Raw genomic sequence first — 18,808 nt, 5'->3', positions numbered from 1 at the left:
TGCTGACCAGACTCTGCCATTCACTCAGCTGCCCTGGGGGCTACTTTCCCTGGGTGTGGACTCCAGGGACAACTTCTGGGCACTCCTCTCCTACCCCAGGCTCTGACTGTCCCCTTTCCTGAGACTTAAGCAGGACCTTAGCTTCTTCCCACTTCCTGGAAGTCAGGAAACACTGAGTTCCAGTCTCTGCTCTGCCAGTAACTAACACTGTTACCTAGGGGACTCATACTCATCTTTGGACCTCCATTTTCCAGTCTGCAAAATGGGGGTGGTGAAACTTCAACCAGATGATCCCAAGGCCTTAGCAGCTATGACACTTAGGAGCCTAAACTGGTAACTCAGGGAGCCTGAAGGAGGGAACAGGATAATCCTGTTTCCCTGTCACTGACACCTGCTCCCCAGCAGGTAGGGCACAGGCCTCTGTTTCTGGTCCGGGAAGCAGACAAAGAGATCTCTCTCTCTGTTCTTTTACTGGTAACCTGGGGGCACTGCAGGATAGCATCCCTGGGTAGATGAGGCCAAGAAGCTCTGATCCCAGGAGAGAGCACAGCAGCCGGTGGCCAGACCAAGACTGGCATCTTGTGTGTGTGTGTGGATGCGTGTGAGTGGATTTTGTAAAGAACTCTTGACTAATAAAAACAAAAACCATCGGGGATGGTCAGCGTATCTTGCTCTGGGATGGAGAGTCGGTTGGCAGTGGGAGGTGGGCTCTGAGCTGAAAAGCAACTGGAAAGTTTTGACTAGAGGTGGGATAAGATTAGCTGTTAACTTCTGAACAGGATCCCTCTGTATGCTGAGTTGAGAATAGGCCATCGTGGGGCAATGGCGGAAGCAGGCAGCCTGATTTAGGCTGTTGTTGTCATCCAGGCAAGAGGTGACACTTGTCTTGGAAATCCTCCCTCCATGGCCAGGAGAGGGTTCAGAGAGGCTCACTACTTTCCAAGTTGGAAGAGGGCAGAGCTGGGATCAAGGAGTGGAAGTGAAAGGCCATCTGTTGGAGCCATCCAGAAAGAGAACGTGCTGCTGCAGCAGGTAGTGATGTCCCCACTGTGCAAGATGTGCAAGCAGACTGGGTGGCCACTTGGTTGGGATGTCTTTGAAGGAGCTGATACTTTGGATGGCAGTTGGAGTAAAAGACCCCAATACTTCATTGATCCATTTAACAAATATTCCCTGAGGGCCTACTGTGAACCAGGTGATGGCCTTGGCTCTCAGGATTCTGTTCACTGCTGTACCCTTCTCCTCATGGAGCTGACCATTCAGGCCTGGCAAGTTCGAATCCTCTCACGTCTCAGAACTTCTAGAGGCATGTGCAGGATATGAACACAGTCTTCCATGGGCTTTGCCCTTCTCTCATTCATGTAATAACAATAACCGCGTACCTATCCAGTGTTTACTACGTGCCAAGCTATTATAAGTGCTTTATCCCTACTCACTTAATTCCTACAGCACCTACCTCTACAGCCCTGCTGTGAGGATTTAAGAGTAAACATAAGCCCGGGCTGGGTTCTAGGTAGCTTGGTTGGTTAGATCATCATTCTGATACACCAAGGTTGAGGGTTCGATCACAAGTCAAGGCAAATACAGGAATCAAGCGATGAGTGTATAAATAAGTGGAACACCAAATTGGTGTCTCCCCCTCCCAAATCAACCAAAAAAAAAAAAAAGAGTAAATATATATAAAGCACAACAGTGCCTGGCAAAAACACTACATAAGTATTATCATAATTATCATGCCCATTTTACAGATGAAAAATTGAAGCACAGAGAGGTTAACTAGCTCCAGGTTGCATGCTTAATGAGATACCCACCCAGGCTGTCTGACTCTAGTCTCTGCTTTTAGCCACTTCTCTTTACTGTGCAATCACGGGTACGCCCAGCCTTTAAGTGTTATTGGCTGCTGCACGCCATGGCTTGAAGTGGCTCTTTGAAAAGTAAAATCCTGGCAGTTTGTGCTCTGCTGTTTTCACCCACTCATACTCTGCCAGGAAGATTCCCATAAGACACCCCCTTGACTCCGTGTCCCTCTCTAGATGCCACCTTCCCTCGAGTCATCGCGCTCTCCCTTCTCCCCTCCCACTTATTCCCAGCTGCCTGCCTTTGGGCTCCTCCTCCCACCTTCCACCCTAGCCTCACCCCTGCACTGACTCTTTCGCCGAGGTCCCTTGACTCCCTCATCGTCAAATCCAGTGACCACTTTGCATGCTCTTCTTGTCTTTCCCTGGGCCCTCAGACCATCTTCTTCAACCACTCTTTCCTTTTGAATCCAAAAGGAAATTCGTGCCAGGCTCTCCTTCCTGCCTTCCTGCTATGGGAGACTCCTCCTCCGCCAGTCCCTTTCCCTGCCCACTTCCCTCTCACTGTGGCAAGTCCCAGGCAACGTGATCCCCTCTGTGTCTCTCCTGAGAACTCTCTACTCTGTCTGTCCTGCTGTCTCCCCACAGCTTCACAACCACATATCCAGCTGCCACCCTGACCCCTCCCTCTGAATGTTCCACAGCTCCCTTAACCTTGTAGGAGTCAAAACAGAGCTCATCATTCCTGAGACTGTACCCCATGGTCTTCCCCCTCAAACCTGGTCCTTTCCATGTGCTTTCCATCCCCAGGAAGGGTGCCACCATTCAGACACTTGTGCAAACTGCAGACAGTCATTCTTGGCTCCTCCTCACACTCCACTACCTTATATTATCTGTTACAGAGGCCTGGCCAGTTGACCTTGTAAGCATTCATCTCCACAGCCACCACCCTGGTCCAACAGAACATCACCTGTTTCATGAACCTCCTGTGTCCCTTATAGCTGCTCTTCAAACTTAAATGTGCATTTGAATAATTTGAGGGGATTTAAAAAATCTTCATGACCAGGTCTAATCTGGACCAATTAAGTCAGAATCTGGTTGTGAGATTTAGATATCAGCATCTTTTAAGGTATTCCAATATGCACCCACTGTAATAGAGACTTTGGGCTGCAAATTATATATGTCTGGGACTCAAGTTAGTTTAAATCTGATTCTTAAACTTTAATGTGTATCAGAAATCACTTAGCGAGCTTGTTAAAATACAGATTTCCAGGCCCTCACCTCAAGAGTTTCTGAGTCAGCAAGTCTGGGATGAAGTCTAAGAATTTGCATTTCTTATGATGCTTGGTCCAGGGCTCAAACTTTGAAAACCATTGCTTAAACATTGATGAAATTTATTGTTTCACCTAACACAGGCCAGAGGTAGGGAAAACTCCAATTAATGCAAGGTGGATCTTCAATTGCCAATTGAAGTTATGCTTCCACCACTTCTTTGGCTCCTGCTTCTCTCTGAGGGGGCCAGGTTTTTGAACAGATGTTGAAGGTGTTTTGCGACTGGGCCCTGCTGCCCTGTCAGCCTCATTTCTCTCCACAGCCTCCCGAAGAGTCTTGAATCTTGAATCTCCAGTGGTTTCTGGGATGCATCATTCCACTTTTCCTTTGCAAGTCCCCATCAGCCTATGAGGGAGGCAAGCCTAAACTTTTTTTTTTAAACAATTTTTTTCTCAATTAAAGTTGACATACAGTACTACATTAGTTTCAGGTGTATAAACCAGTGGTTTGACACTATGTAACTTACCAAGTGATCAATCTGATAAATCTAGTACTCATCTGATACCATACATAGTTATTGCAATATTATTGACCATATTGCCTCTGCTGTACTTTACGTCCCTGTGACTATTCTGTAATTACCAATTTGTACTTAATTCCTGCACCTTTTCCACCTATCTCTCCAACCCCACTCCCATCTTTTGAAAACCCAGTCTCCCAACCCTCTTCCTCTCTGGCAATCACCAGTTTTCTCTCTGTGTCTGAGTCTGTTGTAATCTTGTTTGTTCATTTATTTTGTTCTTTAGATTTCACGTATCAGTGAAATCATATAGCATTTGTCTTTCTCTGACTGACTTACTTTACTGAGCATAATACGCTCCAGATCCATCCATGCTGTCACAAATAGTAAGATTTCATTCCTTTTTATGGCTGAGTGCTGTTCCATTGTATATATGTACTGCAGCTTTTTTATCCACTCATCTATTGATGGGCACTTGGGTTGCTTCCATAGCTTGGCTATTGTAAATAATGCAATGAACATAGGGGTGCGTATATTCTTTCGAATTAGTGTTTTGGGTTTCTTTGGATAAATCCCCAGAAATGGAATGGCTGGGTCATAAGGAGGCCTAGACTTTTCTGTCACCCTGAACATACCCCTTCCTACCGCATCCTTTCCTCTGACCCCATCTGCAGCATTCACCCAAAAAGGCTGTCATAGTCACTCCCTTCTGCACAAGAATCAGTTCTTCCTCCACACCTTTGCTCATGCCTTGCTTCCCACCTAGAATGCTCCATTCTCTGCTTCGCCTGTCCAAATGCCCATCTCTGAAGGTACAGGTCTCACTGCCCCTCAGAATCCATTGGCAGATCTCCTTCCTGATCTGCCCAGCTCTGCCAAATCCTGCTTTGTGTCATTAGTTATCCTTCCACATGTTGGCCTTGGCTTCTATCTGGGCTTGAAGATAAGAGTAAGAGCTTACTTACCAGAGCCCAGAAGTGCAGTGGGAGGAATATGGATTAGGAGTGTAGCAGACCCAAGTTTGACTCTGGGCTCTATCCCTGGCTTCTTTGTTGACCTGGGGTAAGTTACTTGACCTGAGCTTATTTTTTTCACCCGTTTAAAGTTATTTCATAGCATCTTAAAGGTCTCTATAAAGAATAATTCTTGATGTGAAAGAATCTTGTATCCTTGACTGAGCTGTACACAGCTGAGCCCTACTCTTTGCTTCTCTGTCCCCTACATCAATAGACTGGTGTCAGAGACCTGCATGTGTACCCAGGTTCACTCTTGACTAGTGTGACCTCTGTAAAGTCACTTAATGAGCACCCCTAGAGCATCAGTCTCCTAATCTGCAGGATGGGAATATGAGAAGATTAAATGTAATGCAAAGCTCCTGGATCAATAAATGTCACATGCAAAATGCTTGGTGAATGAAATTCTTCCTAAAAGTACAGCTTTGTCTTTAAGTAGTGGAGGAAGTGGTTGGGTGGGTCTACACTTCCAAAAAAGCAAGTTAAGGAGGGAAAGCCCCAGAATGCTCTGGACACCCACCTCCAGCCCTCCCTACCCCACTGCCCATAGCTCAGACAATGCCAGCGCACACACACACACACACACACACACACACACACACACACACACGACAAAAGGGAAGGAAATGAGGCCACTCCATTTGCTCTCTGACTGGATCTGCTTCCTCACCAAGGCTGTGGTGTGTCTGTTTGCCATCTAGTCTCTCTGCAGCAGCCTCTCCCCTCAGGGGGACTTTCTAAAGACCAGAGGGTCTGCACTCTCAGGAGAGGCTCCCTGGTGGGCATGGAAATGTCTGAATCTGGAATCTCTGACCCTGGAACTTTGATTTGCTGTGGGTCTCAGGGCTGGGAGGCCCACAGAGCGTGCCTGTTCTGGAACTATTCCCTCTCTAACCAAGCGGATCTAATCCAAATTCTATTATTAATCTTTCAGAATATCACGCTTTTTGGTGAAATCTGAATAAGCTCTAAAGATTGTATCAATGCCAATTTCCTGGTTTTGATATTACACTATAGTTATGGAAGATGTTACCATTGGGGAAAACTGGGTAAAGGGTGCATGGAACTTTCCTGTTCATTTTTTTCAACTCCCTGTGAATCTTTAATCATTTCAAAATAAGAAATATCTTGCCCTGGCCAGGTGGCTCAGTTGGTTGGAGTGCTGTCCTATGCACCAAAAGGTTGAGGGTTTGATCCCCACTTGGGGCGAGTACAGGAGGCGACCTATCTCTCTCTCTCCTGTCCTCGCTCTCTAAAAATCAATTTTAAAAAAACACATATCTTTGGGGGAGGATTAAAAAAAAGAAATGTCAAAATCTTCTTTTCAACTTCCTCTCCACTCCCCAGGCCACCCTTAAGTCTGGCCCTTATCATTCCCCTCTAAGATCTTAGCAAATACCTCCTGATTTTCCTTCTGTTTTTGTTCTTGGCACACACTGACTGGTCCAACCAGAGAATCTCGAAGACAGCAATTTTGCCCTATCCTCCCCGTAATAACCAGTGGAGTTTCGTCTCTGCTTATTGGATTGAGTTGGCCCTCAAGGACCTCGAGACCTTTCCAATCGTACCTGCTACTTTTTGTTTGCCGACAGCATCCCTCCTTCTCAGGCCTTTGATGAGGCCGTTCCACACTCCAATTCCAGACGACCCTTTCCCTTCGCCATTGATAGTAAAAGCCCGTGTGAATGTCCCCAACGGCCAGGCCCCGCCCCTCGAGGCGCTTTAACGGTCCGGCCACGCCCCCCTGCGTGCACGGCCCCGCGGAGACGTGCAGGCTCCCGCGGAGCCAGGGGCTGAGGTGGCAGCCGCCGGGCCAATATGGAGCTGCCACAGATGCCGGAGCTGATGGGGGTGTCGCTCTTCCTCGGGCTGCTGGCCCTGGTGGCGACGGCGGCGGTAGCGCGGGGGTGGCTGCGCGGAGAGGAGGAGACGAGCATCCGGTCTGCGGGTTAGTGGGGCCGGGGCGGGCAGGGGCGGCCCGCGGCGACCTCGCTTCCGATCTCCCAGAGGTCCGACCTCCGGTCTGGGCCCGCGGGGATGCCGGCTCTCCCTGGGCCTCAGTTTCTCCTCTTGTGGAATGAGCTTCGCTTCCCGACAAGAGATGCCGCCCGGCCTGGCCGGTCGCGCCCCTTCGGGAAGACTAGTTAGAACCTGGGTCCCACGCTGCCGCTTCCTCAGTGGCCGAGGCCAAGCTGCTTTGCCTTTTGAGTCTCAGCTTGTCCCCGGGGTTGCTACGAGATCGCTTCTAAGCCTCCAAGCGCTCTACTTGTTAGTTATTTTATGAAAATGGGCGGGGAGGTGAGGGACGGATCGATATTCATTTGTAAGCACTCTGACTAATTCCCTGATTTATTGTGTGCCTACTACCTCAATAGGTTTTGGGGTCTTTTCCCCTAGTCCACTGTGGGGTAGTGGAGAAGAACATCTAAAAATGTGAGCGAAAAATATAATGTAATAAGTTTCCTAGAAGAGGTCAGTTCTCGAAATAGGAAACCCAATGGTGGGAGTGGTCAGCCCTGCTTTTGTGTGTGTATGTGAAGGAAATCTTCACTGAGAGTAGGGAACACAAGAGATGTGGTCTTAAAGCATGAGTTTGCCAGGAGGGAAGGACATTCCCAGTAATGACAACTTGCACAAAGGCAAGAGCCCTCAACAGCATTTGGTATGACTTTAGTGGGAGGAGAGGGGGTTTGTTAGACAAGGCTGGAGAGGTAAGCAGAGGGCAGACTGTGGCCATCTTTGTATTTGGGCATCAGGAGTTGTTTTCCTGTAGGAATTGAGGAGTGTCTGCAGTGATAGATCTCTTTTCAACTGGCCTGATTCTCAATTAAATTAGCTATTTTATGCAAAAGTGACTGGCGGCATTTCTGACACAGGGTAACTCAATGCACATTGACTGCCTCTCATCCCTCAGTTCTCTCTGAGTCTTTTAAGCCTTTAATGCTTGTGTTGGATACTCTAGTTGTCATTTTGTATGTATTATCGGGTTCTCAAAACTTTAAGGTAAGTAAGGCCCAGAGCAATTGAGTAACTTACCCAAGGTTCAGTAAGTTATGCCTAACCTCAGTAAGTTATGCCAAACCTCAGTTGTGCACATTATTCCCTATGTAGGGAAGTCTGGCCAAGAATCTGCACTCCACTGAGCTGTACCAGCCCAGAGAGGGCGCCTTTTCTAATTTGCATTGAGTTGCTATATGGACTAACAGCAAGCAGCTTCCTCAAGATCACAATCTAAATCCAGGTCTGATCCCAAAGTCTCTGGTTTTGCCTACAATCACTCTCTCTTGCTGAGGATAGGGTCCATATCTGGTCATCTCCTGCTGCTCTCCTCAATGCCTGGCCAATTATAGGTGGTTAATAAATGCTTATTGAGTGAGTAATGGATGGATAACATGGCCCTTCCTTATAGGCCAAAAAGCAAATGAATTTCCACTTGACAAGTCCTTGAGATCCAAGAAGCAGAAACAGCAACAGCGTATTCGCAAAGAGAAACCTCAGCAACACAACTTCACTCATCGCCTCCTGGCTGCAGCACTGAAGGTACATGGGTAACATGCACAACACACATACAAAGACTCACGCCCTCACAGACTTTTTGTGGGTTTTTTTCCCCCCAAGGTTTTTTTTTTATTGATTTTTACTGAGAGAGGAAGGGAGAGGGAGAGAAAAATAGAAACTGATGAGAGGGGAAACACTGATTGGCTTCCTCCTGCATCCCCACATTGGGGATCAAGCCCACAACCCAGGCATGTGCCCTGACTGGGAATCGAACCGGCAACCTCTTGGTGCATGGGCTGACACTCAAATATTAAGTAACACCGGCCGGGCCAGACTTTTCCTTTGTAGTATTGTGTGCATATTACAGACCCCATGGTCTCTGACCAAAGTCAATCTGGATGCCCCTTTATATCCCTTCTCATCATATTACATCAGGATCTTGCTATTAATCCAGGCTATAGAGCCCTAGAGTCATGGCTGCAGGTTGGGGTTCCCCATCTGCCCAAGGGGTTCCTGTTCACACCTCCTGTAACCCTTCTCCCTAGAGCCACAGTGGGAACATATCTTGCATGGACTTTAGCAGCAATGGCAAGTACCTAGCCACTTGTGCAGATGATCGCACCGTCCGCATATGGAGCACAAAGGACTTCCTGCAGCGGGAGCATCGCAGCATGAGAGCCAATGTGGAGCTGGACCATGCTACCCTGGTGCGCTTCAGCCCTGACTGCAGGTGGGACAGGATGGAGTCTCAGGTTTGCCTGCGGAAGCCCAGCCCCAGGCTTATGGTCTTCCCATACCAGGTTTGGGATAGTGAGGGGGGACTCAGGGTCTCCCTTTGGGTAGCAGAAAGAGAGCATCCAGACAGATTGAGCACTGCCTGGGGCTCCCTAGAGGGCTATATAGCTGTATAGCAAGGAAGCAATTTGGGAAGTACCAAAGTCTGGCTTCTGGATTAATCTTGGAAGCTATAATGATTTTCAAAGCCCTAGAGAAACTAAATGAGCAAAAGGTATCAGAGGTCTATCTTATGGGGAGATCTTAAGAGATTTTGAACCAAGTTGTAAGGCTGAATTATAGGGCATGAGGGGAGATCTTGATTTTCTTTAGAATCTAGCATAGGACCTGGCACACATAGGACTCCCTGTCCAAATGAGTGAGTGACTTGTCTGCTACCTGTCTTTAGAGCCTTCATTGTCTGGCTGGCCAATGAAGATACCCTCCGTGTCTTCAAGATGACCAAACGAGAGGATGGGGGATATACTTTCACAGCCACCCCACAGGACTTTCCTAAAAAGCACAAGGCACCTGTTATCAACATTGGCATTGCTGACACAGGTAAGAGGCATTCAGAGGGCGGAGCTTGCCCAAGGCAGTAGGGAATGGCCCTAGTTATATGTGCTGAATGAGTTAATTCTGCTTCAGCATTATGCTCAGCCCCAGCATGATAAAGGGGCTCTGGTTCTGTGTTCCCCTGAAGTCTGGGAATTGTAGTAAATCCCCAGGGAAGGCAGGTAAGAGCGTCATTCTTTAGCAAGTCTTTTTCTGTGTTGACCCTTGGCCTGGGAGGGGAACATGGATACTTTGGACAGCAGAGGCCTTCATAAGTGTCTCCTTGGAGATTGACAGTTGGTCTGGTAATTGACCTCAGCTTGTGTCACTCCCCTCACTCCTCAGGAAAGTTCATCATGACTGCTTCCAGTGACACAACTATCCTCATCTGGAATCTGAAAGGTCAGGTGTTGTCTACCATTAACACCAACCAGATGAACAATGCACATGCTGCTATATCCCCTTGTAGCAGGTAAGGAAGGGGAGGGACTCTTGCATCTGGGATGGGTAGAGGTTGGGGCTGGGGGCTAGGGACAAAGCAGTGAGCCAGCTGCAAATAGTGGAAAGAGCATACAGTGTGGAATCAGGAAACCTAGATTTAAGTCCTAGTCTCTATTTCTTCATCTATAGTTTTTAGATGGGGCTACTACATATCTTACAGCATGGCTGTGTGGATGAACTGAGATCATGTGTATAAAAGCACTTTAAAAAGATAATGTTATTTAGAAATAAGATTATTAAATTTCTCAAGGAAGGGGCTTAATGGGTTTGCAGAAACAAGATGCCCTTAAAATTAAGTTCTAAAGGAACCTGGGTTGTATGGCAGGTTTGTGGCCTCTTGTGGCTTCACCCCAGATGTCAAAGTTTGGGAAGTCTGCTTTGGGAAAAAAGGTGACTTCCAAGAGGTTGTACGAGCCTTTGAATTGAAGGGCCACTCAGCAGCAGTCCACTTCTTTGCTTTCTCCAATGACTGCCGGAGGTGAGTAAATTCTCTTTGATTTCTTATGGTGGCTCTCAGCCCCTCTTGGTAACCAGGGTCTTCCTGCCTGTCTCTGCAGCAGCTCTGAAATGGGTGGAGTGCCTGATCCTCACTCATCAGGAAGTAGACATAGCAGTGGAGTTGGCTTCCTAGTTGGAGCCCTTAGTACTGTCCCAGTGCCTTCTCCTCTAGGGTGTGTTGGCACTAGAGTTGTGATTTTCCATGCTACAGGATGGCCTCTGTCTCCAAGGATGGTACATGGAAACTGTGGGACACAGATGTGGAATACAAGAAGCAGCAGGACCCCTACTTGCTGAGGACAGGCCGCTTTGAAGAGGCGAGCACCATCCCATGCCGCCTGGCACTCTCCCCTGATGCTCAGGTCTTGGCCTTGGCCAGTGGCAGCAGTATTCATCTCTACAATACCCGGCGGGGTGAGAAAGAAGAGTGCTTTCAGCAGGTCCATGGGGAGTGTATCACTGACTTGTCCTTTGACATCACTGGCCGGCTTCTGGCCTCCTGTGGAGACCGGGCAGTGCGGCTGTTCCATAACACCCCTGGCCACCGGGCAGTGGTGGAAGAAATGCAAGGCCTCCTGAAGCGGGCCTCCAATGAGAGCACCCGTCAGAGGCTGCAACAGCAGCTGACTCAGGCCCAGGAGGCCCTGAGGAGCCTGGGTGCCCTGAAGAAATGACTCTGGAGAGTGCAGCAGAAAGGATCTGGCCTTCTGCTACCACCACTGGTGCCACTTTTTTCCCCAGCTGGAAACCTTTTGAAAGGGGTATTCTGATTATTTTAATGGTAGCCCCTCTCTATTTTTTTCCATTGAAGCTGTTCTTGCCTACTTAGATCTCTCTCTCTCTTCTTGTTTCTCGTGACTCCTGGCCTTACTTGACTTGCCAGCATAATGACCAAGGTGTTTTTTCCTGGGCCCAAGGGGTAGAATCTGTCTTCACTAGGCACTGAGGAGAGTGGTAAATAGAAGAGAAAGGGAACATGGTCTTTGACCTTGTGGCAACATACCCTGGTACCCAAAGAAGTTTATAATTGTGGAGGCAAAATCTAGAGAATGCCCAAGTACTGCCCTGGCCAGTGTTGCTCAGTGGTTAGAGCATTAGCCCACAAACAGAAGGGTCACGGGTTTGATTCCCAGTCAAGGGCACGTACTTGGGTTGGAGGTTCAATCCCTGGCCCTGGTTGGGGTGGGTGTGGGAGGCAACCAATCGAGGTGTGTCTCTCACATCGATGTTTCTTTCTCTCTCCTTTCTCCTCCCTCCTTTCCCTCCCTCTCTCCTTCTCCTTCCCTTTTACTCTCTTAAAAAAAAATCAAGGGAAAAAATATCCTCGGGTGACTATTAACCAAAAAAAAAGTAAGTAAGGGATTTCGTTTTGTGCCTCCATTTTTATTTGTGAAATGAAGAATAATAATCTTTGACTTCCTTACAAAAACATGGGGATATGAGAGTATAAAGTCCCTAGATTTGGAAGAAAAGTAGAGAGGAGTAGTAATATATGTTAATCTGTTGTCCAATATCATTTATTAACTAATGGGTAGCAGTGGGTCTCAAACACTAGTTCGAAACTAAATGAAGAAGAAACATATCCATTGGGAAGGTGAAGTTTCTAGGATCATACATTTTGTATCTGATACTGCTTTAAGTTGTATAGAGGAATCATAGAATCCCAAAATAGAGTCTTCTTTTTCAGGAGGTTATATCCTGTTGGAGGGGACCCCTTTTCAGTTCATTGAACATTTGAGTGCCTACTCTGGCCAGCACAGCTCAAGGCGCTGGAGATAAGTATGAATAAGACATGCTTCTGTCATCAAAGATGGTTGGTGGGAGAGTGGTATACTTGCCTAATATTAAGTACTTAATATTAAGTGCTTTTTGTTAGTTTATTTGTGGCTGTAGAAGGTTGTTGTAAAAGTTAAGGTAAGAGAGAGGATTGAACTAGGACAGAGGCAGTGGATATGAAGTTGAAGTGATAGGTTTGATAAGAAATTAGATATTTAGAAGTTTGAATTTTTTGATATAAGGACTGCTTGGATGTGGAATGTAAAATAAAGGAAATGAGGAATCAAGGAAGACTTGAGTTTAGGTAAAATTTATTCATCCAAAATCAGATTCTTATTTCCTCTCCTTAAAACTGGGACCTCTCTTACCCCCAATTCACATAAATGTTTGAATAAGCCACATCCTTGGATTATTTTTAATTACTCCCCTTCATTACTCCCTCCGCCCTACTAGCACTATAGCCACCTACTAAACAAAAAAAATTATTTTGGTTACGTTCCAGATTATATTATATCCTTAATCTACTTTTCTCCATCTTTTTTTTTTTTCTTTTTTTTTTCACTAAATACTCATATTTTCACAGGATTCCGTTCTTTGTAGCAGTCACATGAATAGGCTGGATGGGTCAAGCCCACTTGTGCTCAGTTGCATAGCAAACTTTATCTCCTTTCGTAACACTGTATGTAGCCTCAGCGGTGGCTTGATCTTCATGACTTGATCCATGCACTTGATCATTGGCTTTGAAACAGCCTCTTCAACTTCATGATCAGGGAGCTTTGAAAGAGAATCCTTACATGTTTGATAATATCTGAATGAACTATCAACTTTCCTCTTCCTCGCATTGGCAACTTTGTAAAGGTTTGGAAACTTCACTGGTGCTAAGTCTTCATGAACCTTGAAGGCATGTGGCTTTAAGATAGGGTAATTTATCTTCACCATGTTCAGCAACCAAGCACCTTTCAGTAGCTAAGAAAGCAGCTATTTCATGACCTACACCAGGGAGAAGCCCAGGGATTAAACGCTTCTTCAATGAATGCCTTCATTGTAACAAAAGGAGTCATCTCAGAAAAAGTTGCTATAAGTTTATACTGGCTTATGAAAGCATGTCCTGTAGGACCTCGAGTACTGTCTCCTTCGAGTTGCAAGAGTGCAAGAGCAAGCTTGACAGCAAGCCTTTGAGCAGCAAGCCAGTTTGTGGTCTCTTTAAAATCTAGTGCCGATCTAAGTCAGCAACTGGTGCGGGAACATGGTAGAACCCCAACTTGAAGAGTACCTGAGGTATTGGGTTTCTGCTTGGTTTTCTCACAATGTAGTAAACAAGTGAGAATGCAGCCCTGACAATCTTGCACTTGATTTCTGCGGAGGGCTGTGTAGTTAGCAGGACCCATGGAGCTGTTCTCCCTTTGTTACCCTGGATTCCTCAGTCTGGTTTAACAAACTTTGTAAGTCAGGAACCAAGTCATAAAGTTGGATGAAGGAAGCAAGAAGCATTTTAAGAGTGGTGGAGATTGTACCTCCAATGGTAAGGCTGTTCACTTTAGATATCCCTGTCCCTGTAAGAGCAAGGCACAAAGCACCTAGAGCCTGACCTGGTGGAGGTAAGCTAATGTCTGTATGGACTATGCTCTATCTTAAGGGACAAAGCCATTGTGTTCTCTCCATCTTTTCTGTTAACATCGTGGTCTTAGCCACTGTCACCTACTGGGTAATATAGCTTCCTCATCGGTCCCCCTGCTTCTTCTTTCCTCTCCTCTTTCCTCTCCCCTCTCTCCCCCCTCTCCCCCCTGTCTCCCCTTCTCTCCCCTCTCCCCTTTCTCTTTCCCCTCCACTCCCCTCCCCTCCCCTCCCCTCCCCTCCCCTTCCCTCCCCTCCCCTTCCCTTCCCTTCCTTTTTCTTGCCTCATTAAATCACTTTCCCACATAGCTGAGTGATCTTTTGAAAATATAAACCTGATCACATTGTTCCCCAGTTAAAACCCTCCAAAGTCTTCCCACTTGGAATAAAATCCAAAATTCTCACCCAGCTGGGCGTGGCTCAGAGGTTGAGCATTGATCTAGGATCCAGGAGATCATGGTTTGATTCCCCGTCAGGGCACATACCCAAGTTTCAGGCTTGATCCCCAGTAGGGGGCGTGCAGGAGGCAGCTGATTAATGACTTTCTCGTCACTGATGTTTCTATCTCTCTCTCCCCCTCCCTTCCTCTCTCTGAAATCAATAAAGATATATATTTAAAAACAAAAACAAAATTCTCACCATGGCCCACAAGGTCCTATGTAATCTGCCTTCTTCCTTCCTTCTCTCCCGACCACCTTATCCTTGCTGTTCCTCAACCAAGCCAAGTTATTTCTAGCTTCAAGCGGGACTTGTGCCTATGCTGTTCGCTCTGCTTGGAAGCATTTTTCTTTTCTGTTAGCTGACTTGTCATGCTTGTCATAATTTGTGTCTCAGTTTCAATTACACTTCAGAGAGACCCTCCCTAATCACCCAGTCTGAAGTAGCCCTTTCCACCAATCACATCACATCCATCATATTAGGGTATTTTATTATTTTGTATTTCTTAGTGCTATCTGAAATTATCTTGTTTGGATATTTGTTTGCTTCAGGGGTTTCAGTTTAAATGCTGATGGATATCAACTGGGTAAAGGAAATGCATGAATTGCATGTCTTCTGGGTGTAAGACAGTAGGAAGTGGTAGGGACTGAAGTGATCTTTAGAGGGCATGTGTCCTGGGTAAGGGGCAGGGGTGGCTGCTACATATTATTCAGGAATCCAGCAAAAGTTGCCTGTTTCAGAGAAGCTAGAAGTTGGCAAATTGTTATAAAAAGAAAAAATTAAGCACTGTATGGACCAAAGAGAACACTAATGTGGTCCAGATGCAGCCCACCAGTCTCTTATTGGCAGCATCTGGATTGTTTATTAACCCACTGGAATGTGAGCTACGCAAAGGCAGAATCTTTGTCTATTGGATTTGCTCTGTATCCCAAGCACAGTACCTGGGACAGAATAAGCCCTCAATAAATGAACTCAAACCAGGGCAACTGACAGAAATGTCAGTACCTTCTATAAGTATCCTCCCATTCCTGATTTCCACTGTGGTTTTATGTTCCTAAGAACAGATTTCTGATTGATAATGCTATGCACTTGGGCACATGGGTCCTGGTGAATATTAGCTTTCTGATTGTCAGAAGGAGGAGACTAAAACACTTCTTTGCGTATCTACTTGGCTCAAGCCTTACTCTCATTATGTCTATCCAGGAGGGGAAGTTACCATAGAAAGTTGAGTTACTGAAGTCAGAAGTCTTCAGTTGTGGTTTCAGCTGGATCATTTACTGATTTGAGACCTTAAGCAGGTAGATCATTTGACCTCTCTGAGTTTGTTTCCTCATCTGTAAAATGGGAATAAATCCTGTCCTATGTTTTTAATGAGGTGAGTGAAAGCACTACGAAAAAAGTCGTTACAGAGACTTCCTGAGGACAGAATGCTCCTCTCACTAAAAATGAGCCTGCTTCTCTTGTAAGCATGGAGAAGGTATCTGGATATTAAATGTACAGCAGAGGCCACTGTATTATTTTGATCAATAATCCTTGTGTGTGAAGGCAGCATTAATATTTTAATATTACTGTTTCAACTTCTGTGGGTTTGAAATTTTTCAAAATAAAAAGTTGGGGAAATATTTAAAATGGTGGTATATAGCCTATTTTTATCAGTTAATCAAAAATAGAAAATATATTTAAACCACAAAAATTTACATTCAAAGGCCTATTGATAGTCTTCGTAAGTTTTCATTAAGGTAATTATTCATATTTAAATGATTGTTCTATAATTGGAGATTATAGGGTGTAAGTAGGAAGCACATGCTAATATAATTAGTTATCAGTGATGGTGGCTTACTTCATATAGCACTAGATGGACCCAACACTGTCCCAAGTTGGCCCCATATTTAGGAACTTAATAATCTGGGGATTCATGTACTCCTCTACAAAATTCCAAAAATATGGGTCTTCCTGGTGAGTATGGCTTGGTTTCATTCAGCTCACAGCTTTTCAGTCCGAGGCCCACAGATAGGCACAGGTTGGCATTGCAGAAGCAGTCACATCAACTGAAAAGCATGATTCATACACACAAAATTGTGAATGTCTTCTGAGATTGTGACTGCATTTTCAGGTCTTCATTTCAGGTTACCAACTTCCAGAGCTCAGGGCAGTTTGAAAATGAGTGTGGTTTCTACTTGCTTTCTATTTGGTATACAAACCCAATTTGAGCCCATTTGCATTTTCTTGATCACATTAGTATTGGCTAACATTGAGTGCTAAGCATTTAATCCCTATGATCTTGCCACTGTATTTGCCTCAGCCATTCGCCCAATAACCATGTTTTTATTTGGTGAACTACCACTTCCCTGACTTGATCCATGTAATTTATAGGGTATAGACCCAGATACTCCATAGTGGGCTTAGAACCAATCAGCAGCTCCCTGGACTTTTCCAGAACTTTAGAAATGTGAAAACATCTTTCATTTTCTGCTGGGATTGCTTAGTAAGTAGGTTGTAAGCTTGTTATTATGTGTAGTCCTGCCTGAGAATGAAGCTAACAGGAAAGCAGAGCCAAAGAGAGATCACATGCTGAGACTGGCAGATCCAGATACATCTGGGATTTTCACCACTGGACTTGTCAGTTATAAAAGCCAGTAAGTTCCTGTTTATGATTAAGTAGATTTCAGTCACTCTGTAACCAAAAAAGCCTTAACATTTATTATTAGTAGTAAATTGTCCAAGGCATATAACCTATAAATGACATACCTAGGTATTTAAATTTAGGACTGTATGGTACTAAGGTAAATACATACCTTTAACTACCAGGCCCATCCCCAGAGGCAGGAATACAAATGGAGGATCATATGCCACATCTTAACATTTAAAAGTTATAAATTAAGCTGAGCTCAAATATGCTCTATCCTATCTTGATAGGTACAACATCCTAGAAGGCCAAGTTTGAATTTAGAATTCTCAGACTTAGGTCTGCCACAATGTGGTGTCAAAGCAGGCCATCCCATGGTCAAAGCCTGTTTCTCTTTTCTTCCTACCTAGTTCTTTCCTATATTGTAAGGGATACCCCAGTCCACACATCCAAGAGTCATCAAGTTTCCTGAGAACCACCACCCCTTGGCCATGCACCACTTGAGCAGCACTGCCTTTGTAGGAATGCACCCAGGGGAGAGGCTCGTACAGGCCCTGGAAGCAGGTTTGGGTCAGTTTGGGCTTAGGGGACTGTGGTCTGGTGGGTGAAGTGGTGACACAAGCTCCGAGTTATCACATTTCCCTGGTCCTGCAAGGTCTGTGCCTCTCGGTGAGGGGCAGGAGGAGAGCCATGACAAGTCTTCCTAGAAGGAGTCCTCTTGACCATGTCTAACACTATTAACCTCTGTGTTAACCACATTTCATTTTCCCCCCCTACAGTTTCAAGTTCACTAAGCTTTCCTTAGCACATCAGAAATACAGTATTTCATTGTGAGTTCCTGGGGAGACAGCCAGGTATATCTCAGATCTCTGAAACTTCTGGACATGTCAAAGTAGTCTTGTATGTTTTTTTAACTGGTATCTGTGGCCTGATTATTGGCTGTCTGTTCTCACCTTAAGTTCTTCCAAATATCCCACAGACCAGCTGCAGCCAGGGTACCACTATGGAAACCATTCACACCTATTCACACCTTGATCTTTCCTCCATCACATCCCAGGATCAATCTGAGAGGTTAAGAAAGGAATCCATAGGGAGTTGAGCATACCAGCTTTCTCTCTAATGAACCCATAGAGCTTTTCCTCCTGCTTTCATTGTAGATGCTGTCACTACAGCAAGTGAACTCAGCTTTTTTTTTTTTTTTTTTAACTTACGTTTTTACTGATTTCAGAGAGAGGAATGGAGAGAGAGGAAGAGAGAAACATCAATGATGAGTCATTGATCGGCTGCCTCCTGCACACCTCCTAGTGGGCATAGAGCTCACAACCCGGTCATGTGCTCAAACCGGGAATCGAACCATGACCTCATGTTTCATAGGCTGATGTTCAACTACTTAGGTGCACCGGCCAGGCTGAACTCAGCTTTTTCACTCAAACATTTCAAACCTTACTGGCTTGTAAATTATGCTAGCTAATTGAGTAGTGGGGTTTGTTTTTGTAAAATATCTCACTTAAATTTCTTATTGAATATACTGTTTTAACCCCTCACTCTCTCCTTTACTCTTTTTTTCTTCCTTAATGACACCTTTCTGCCATGGCTGAAGAATTTGATAATGGCAACTGTTCGTGGGATACTCATTATAATTTAGACACTGTTCTCAGTGCTGTAGTGGTAACTCATTTCACCCTCCCAGCAGTTCTATGAGAATAGGTACTATTATAACTTACATGTTACCAATGGGGATTTCCCAGGTCACTTAGGAGGTACATGGCTGAGTTGGGATTCAAACCCATGGAGTCTGGTTTCAGAGAGCTCAGGTTCATAACAGTTCTCAAACTGTGGCAGGTATCAGAATCACCTGGAACCTGAGCATAACTACAAAGGTCCTATCCTGCTTTAACAGGCCTCTGTGTTCTTTATTAGCTCTCAG

At 45.5% G+C, this 18,808-nt stretch overlaps 1 protein-coding gene across 1 annotated transcript; it reads left to right on the top strand.

The window, feature by feature from the left end:
• The first annotated feature begins 6,404 nt into the window (after positions 1-6,404).
• Positions 6,405-11,188, top strand: TBL2 (transducin beta like 2). The gene is made up of 7 exons (XM_016199073.2): positions 6,405-6,549; positions 8,011-8,141; positions 8,645-8,829; positions 9,283-9,434; positions 9,774-9,900; positions 10,255-10,407; positions 10,639-11,188. Exons 1-7 carry the CDS (start codon positions 6,420-6,422, stop codon positions 11,099-11,101), a joined length of 1,341 nt encoding a protein of 446 aa, XP_016054559.2. The 5' UTR covers positions 6,405-6,419; the 3' UTR covers positions 11,102-11,188.
• The last annotated feature ends 7,620 nt before the right edge of the window (positions 11,189-18,808 follow it).

The sequence above is a fragment of the Miniopterus natalensis genome, chromosome 3, assembly GCF_054644295.1.
Source record: "Miniopterus natalensis isolate mMinNat1 chromosome 3, mMinNat1.hap1, whole genome shotgun sequence".
NCBI classification, from domain to species: domain Eukaryota; kingdom Metazoa; phylum Chordata; class Mammalia; order Chiroptera; family Miniopteridae; genus Miniopterus; species Miniopterus natalensis.
This window is presented reverse-complemented; position numbering and strand designations above follow the sequence as displayed.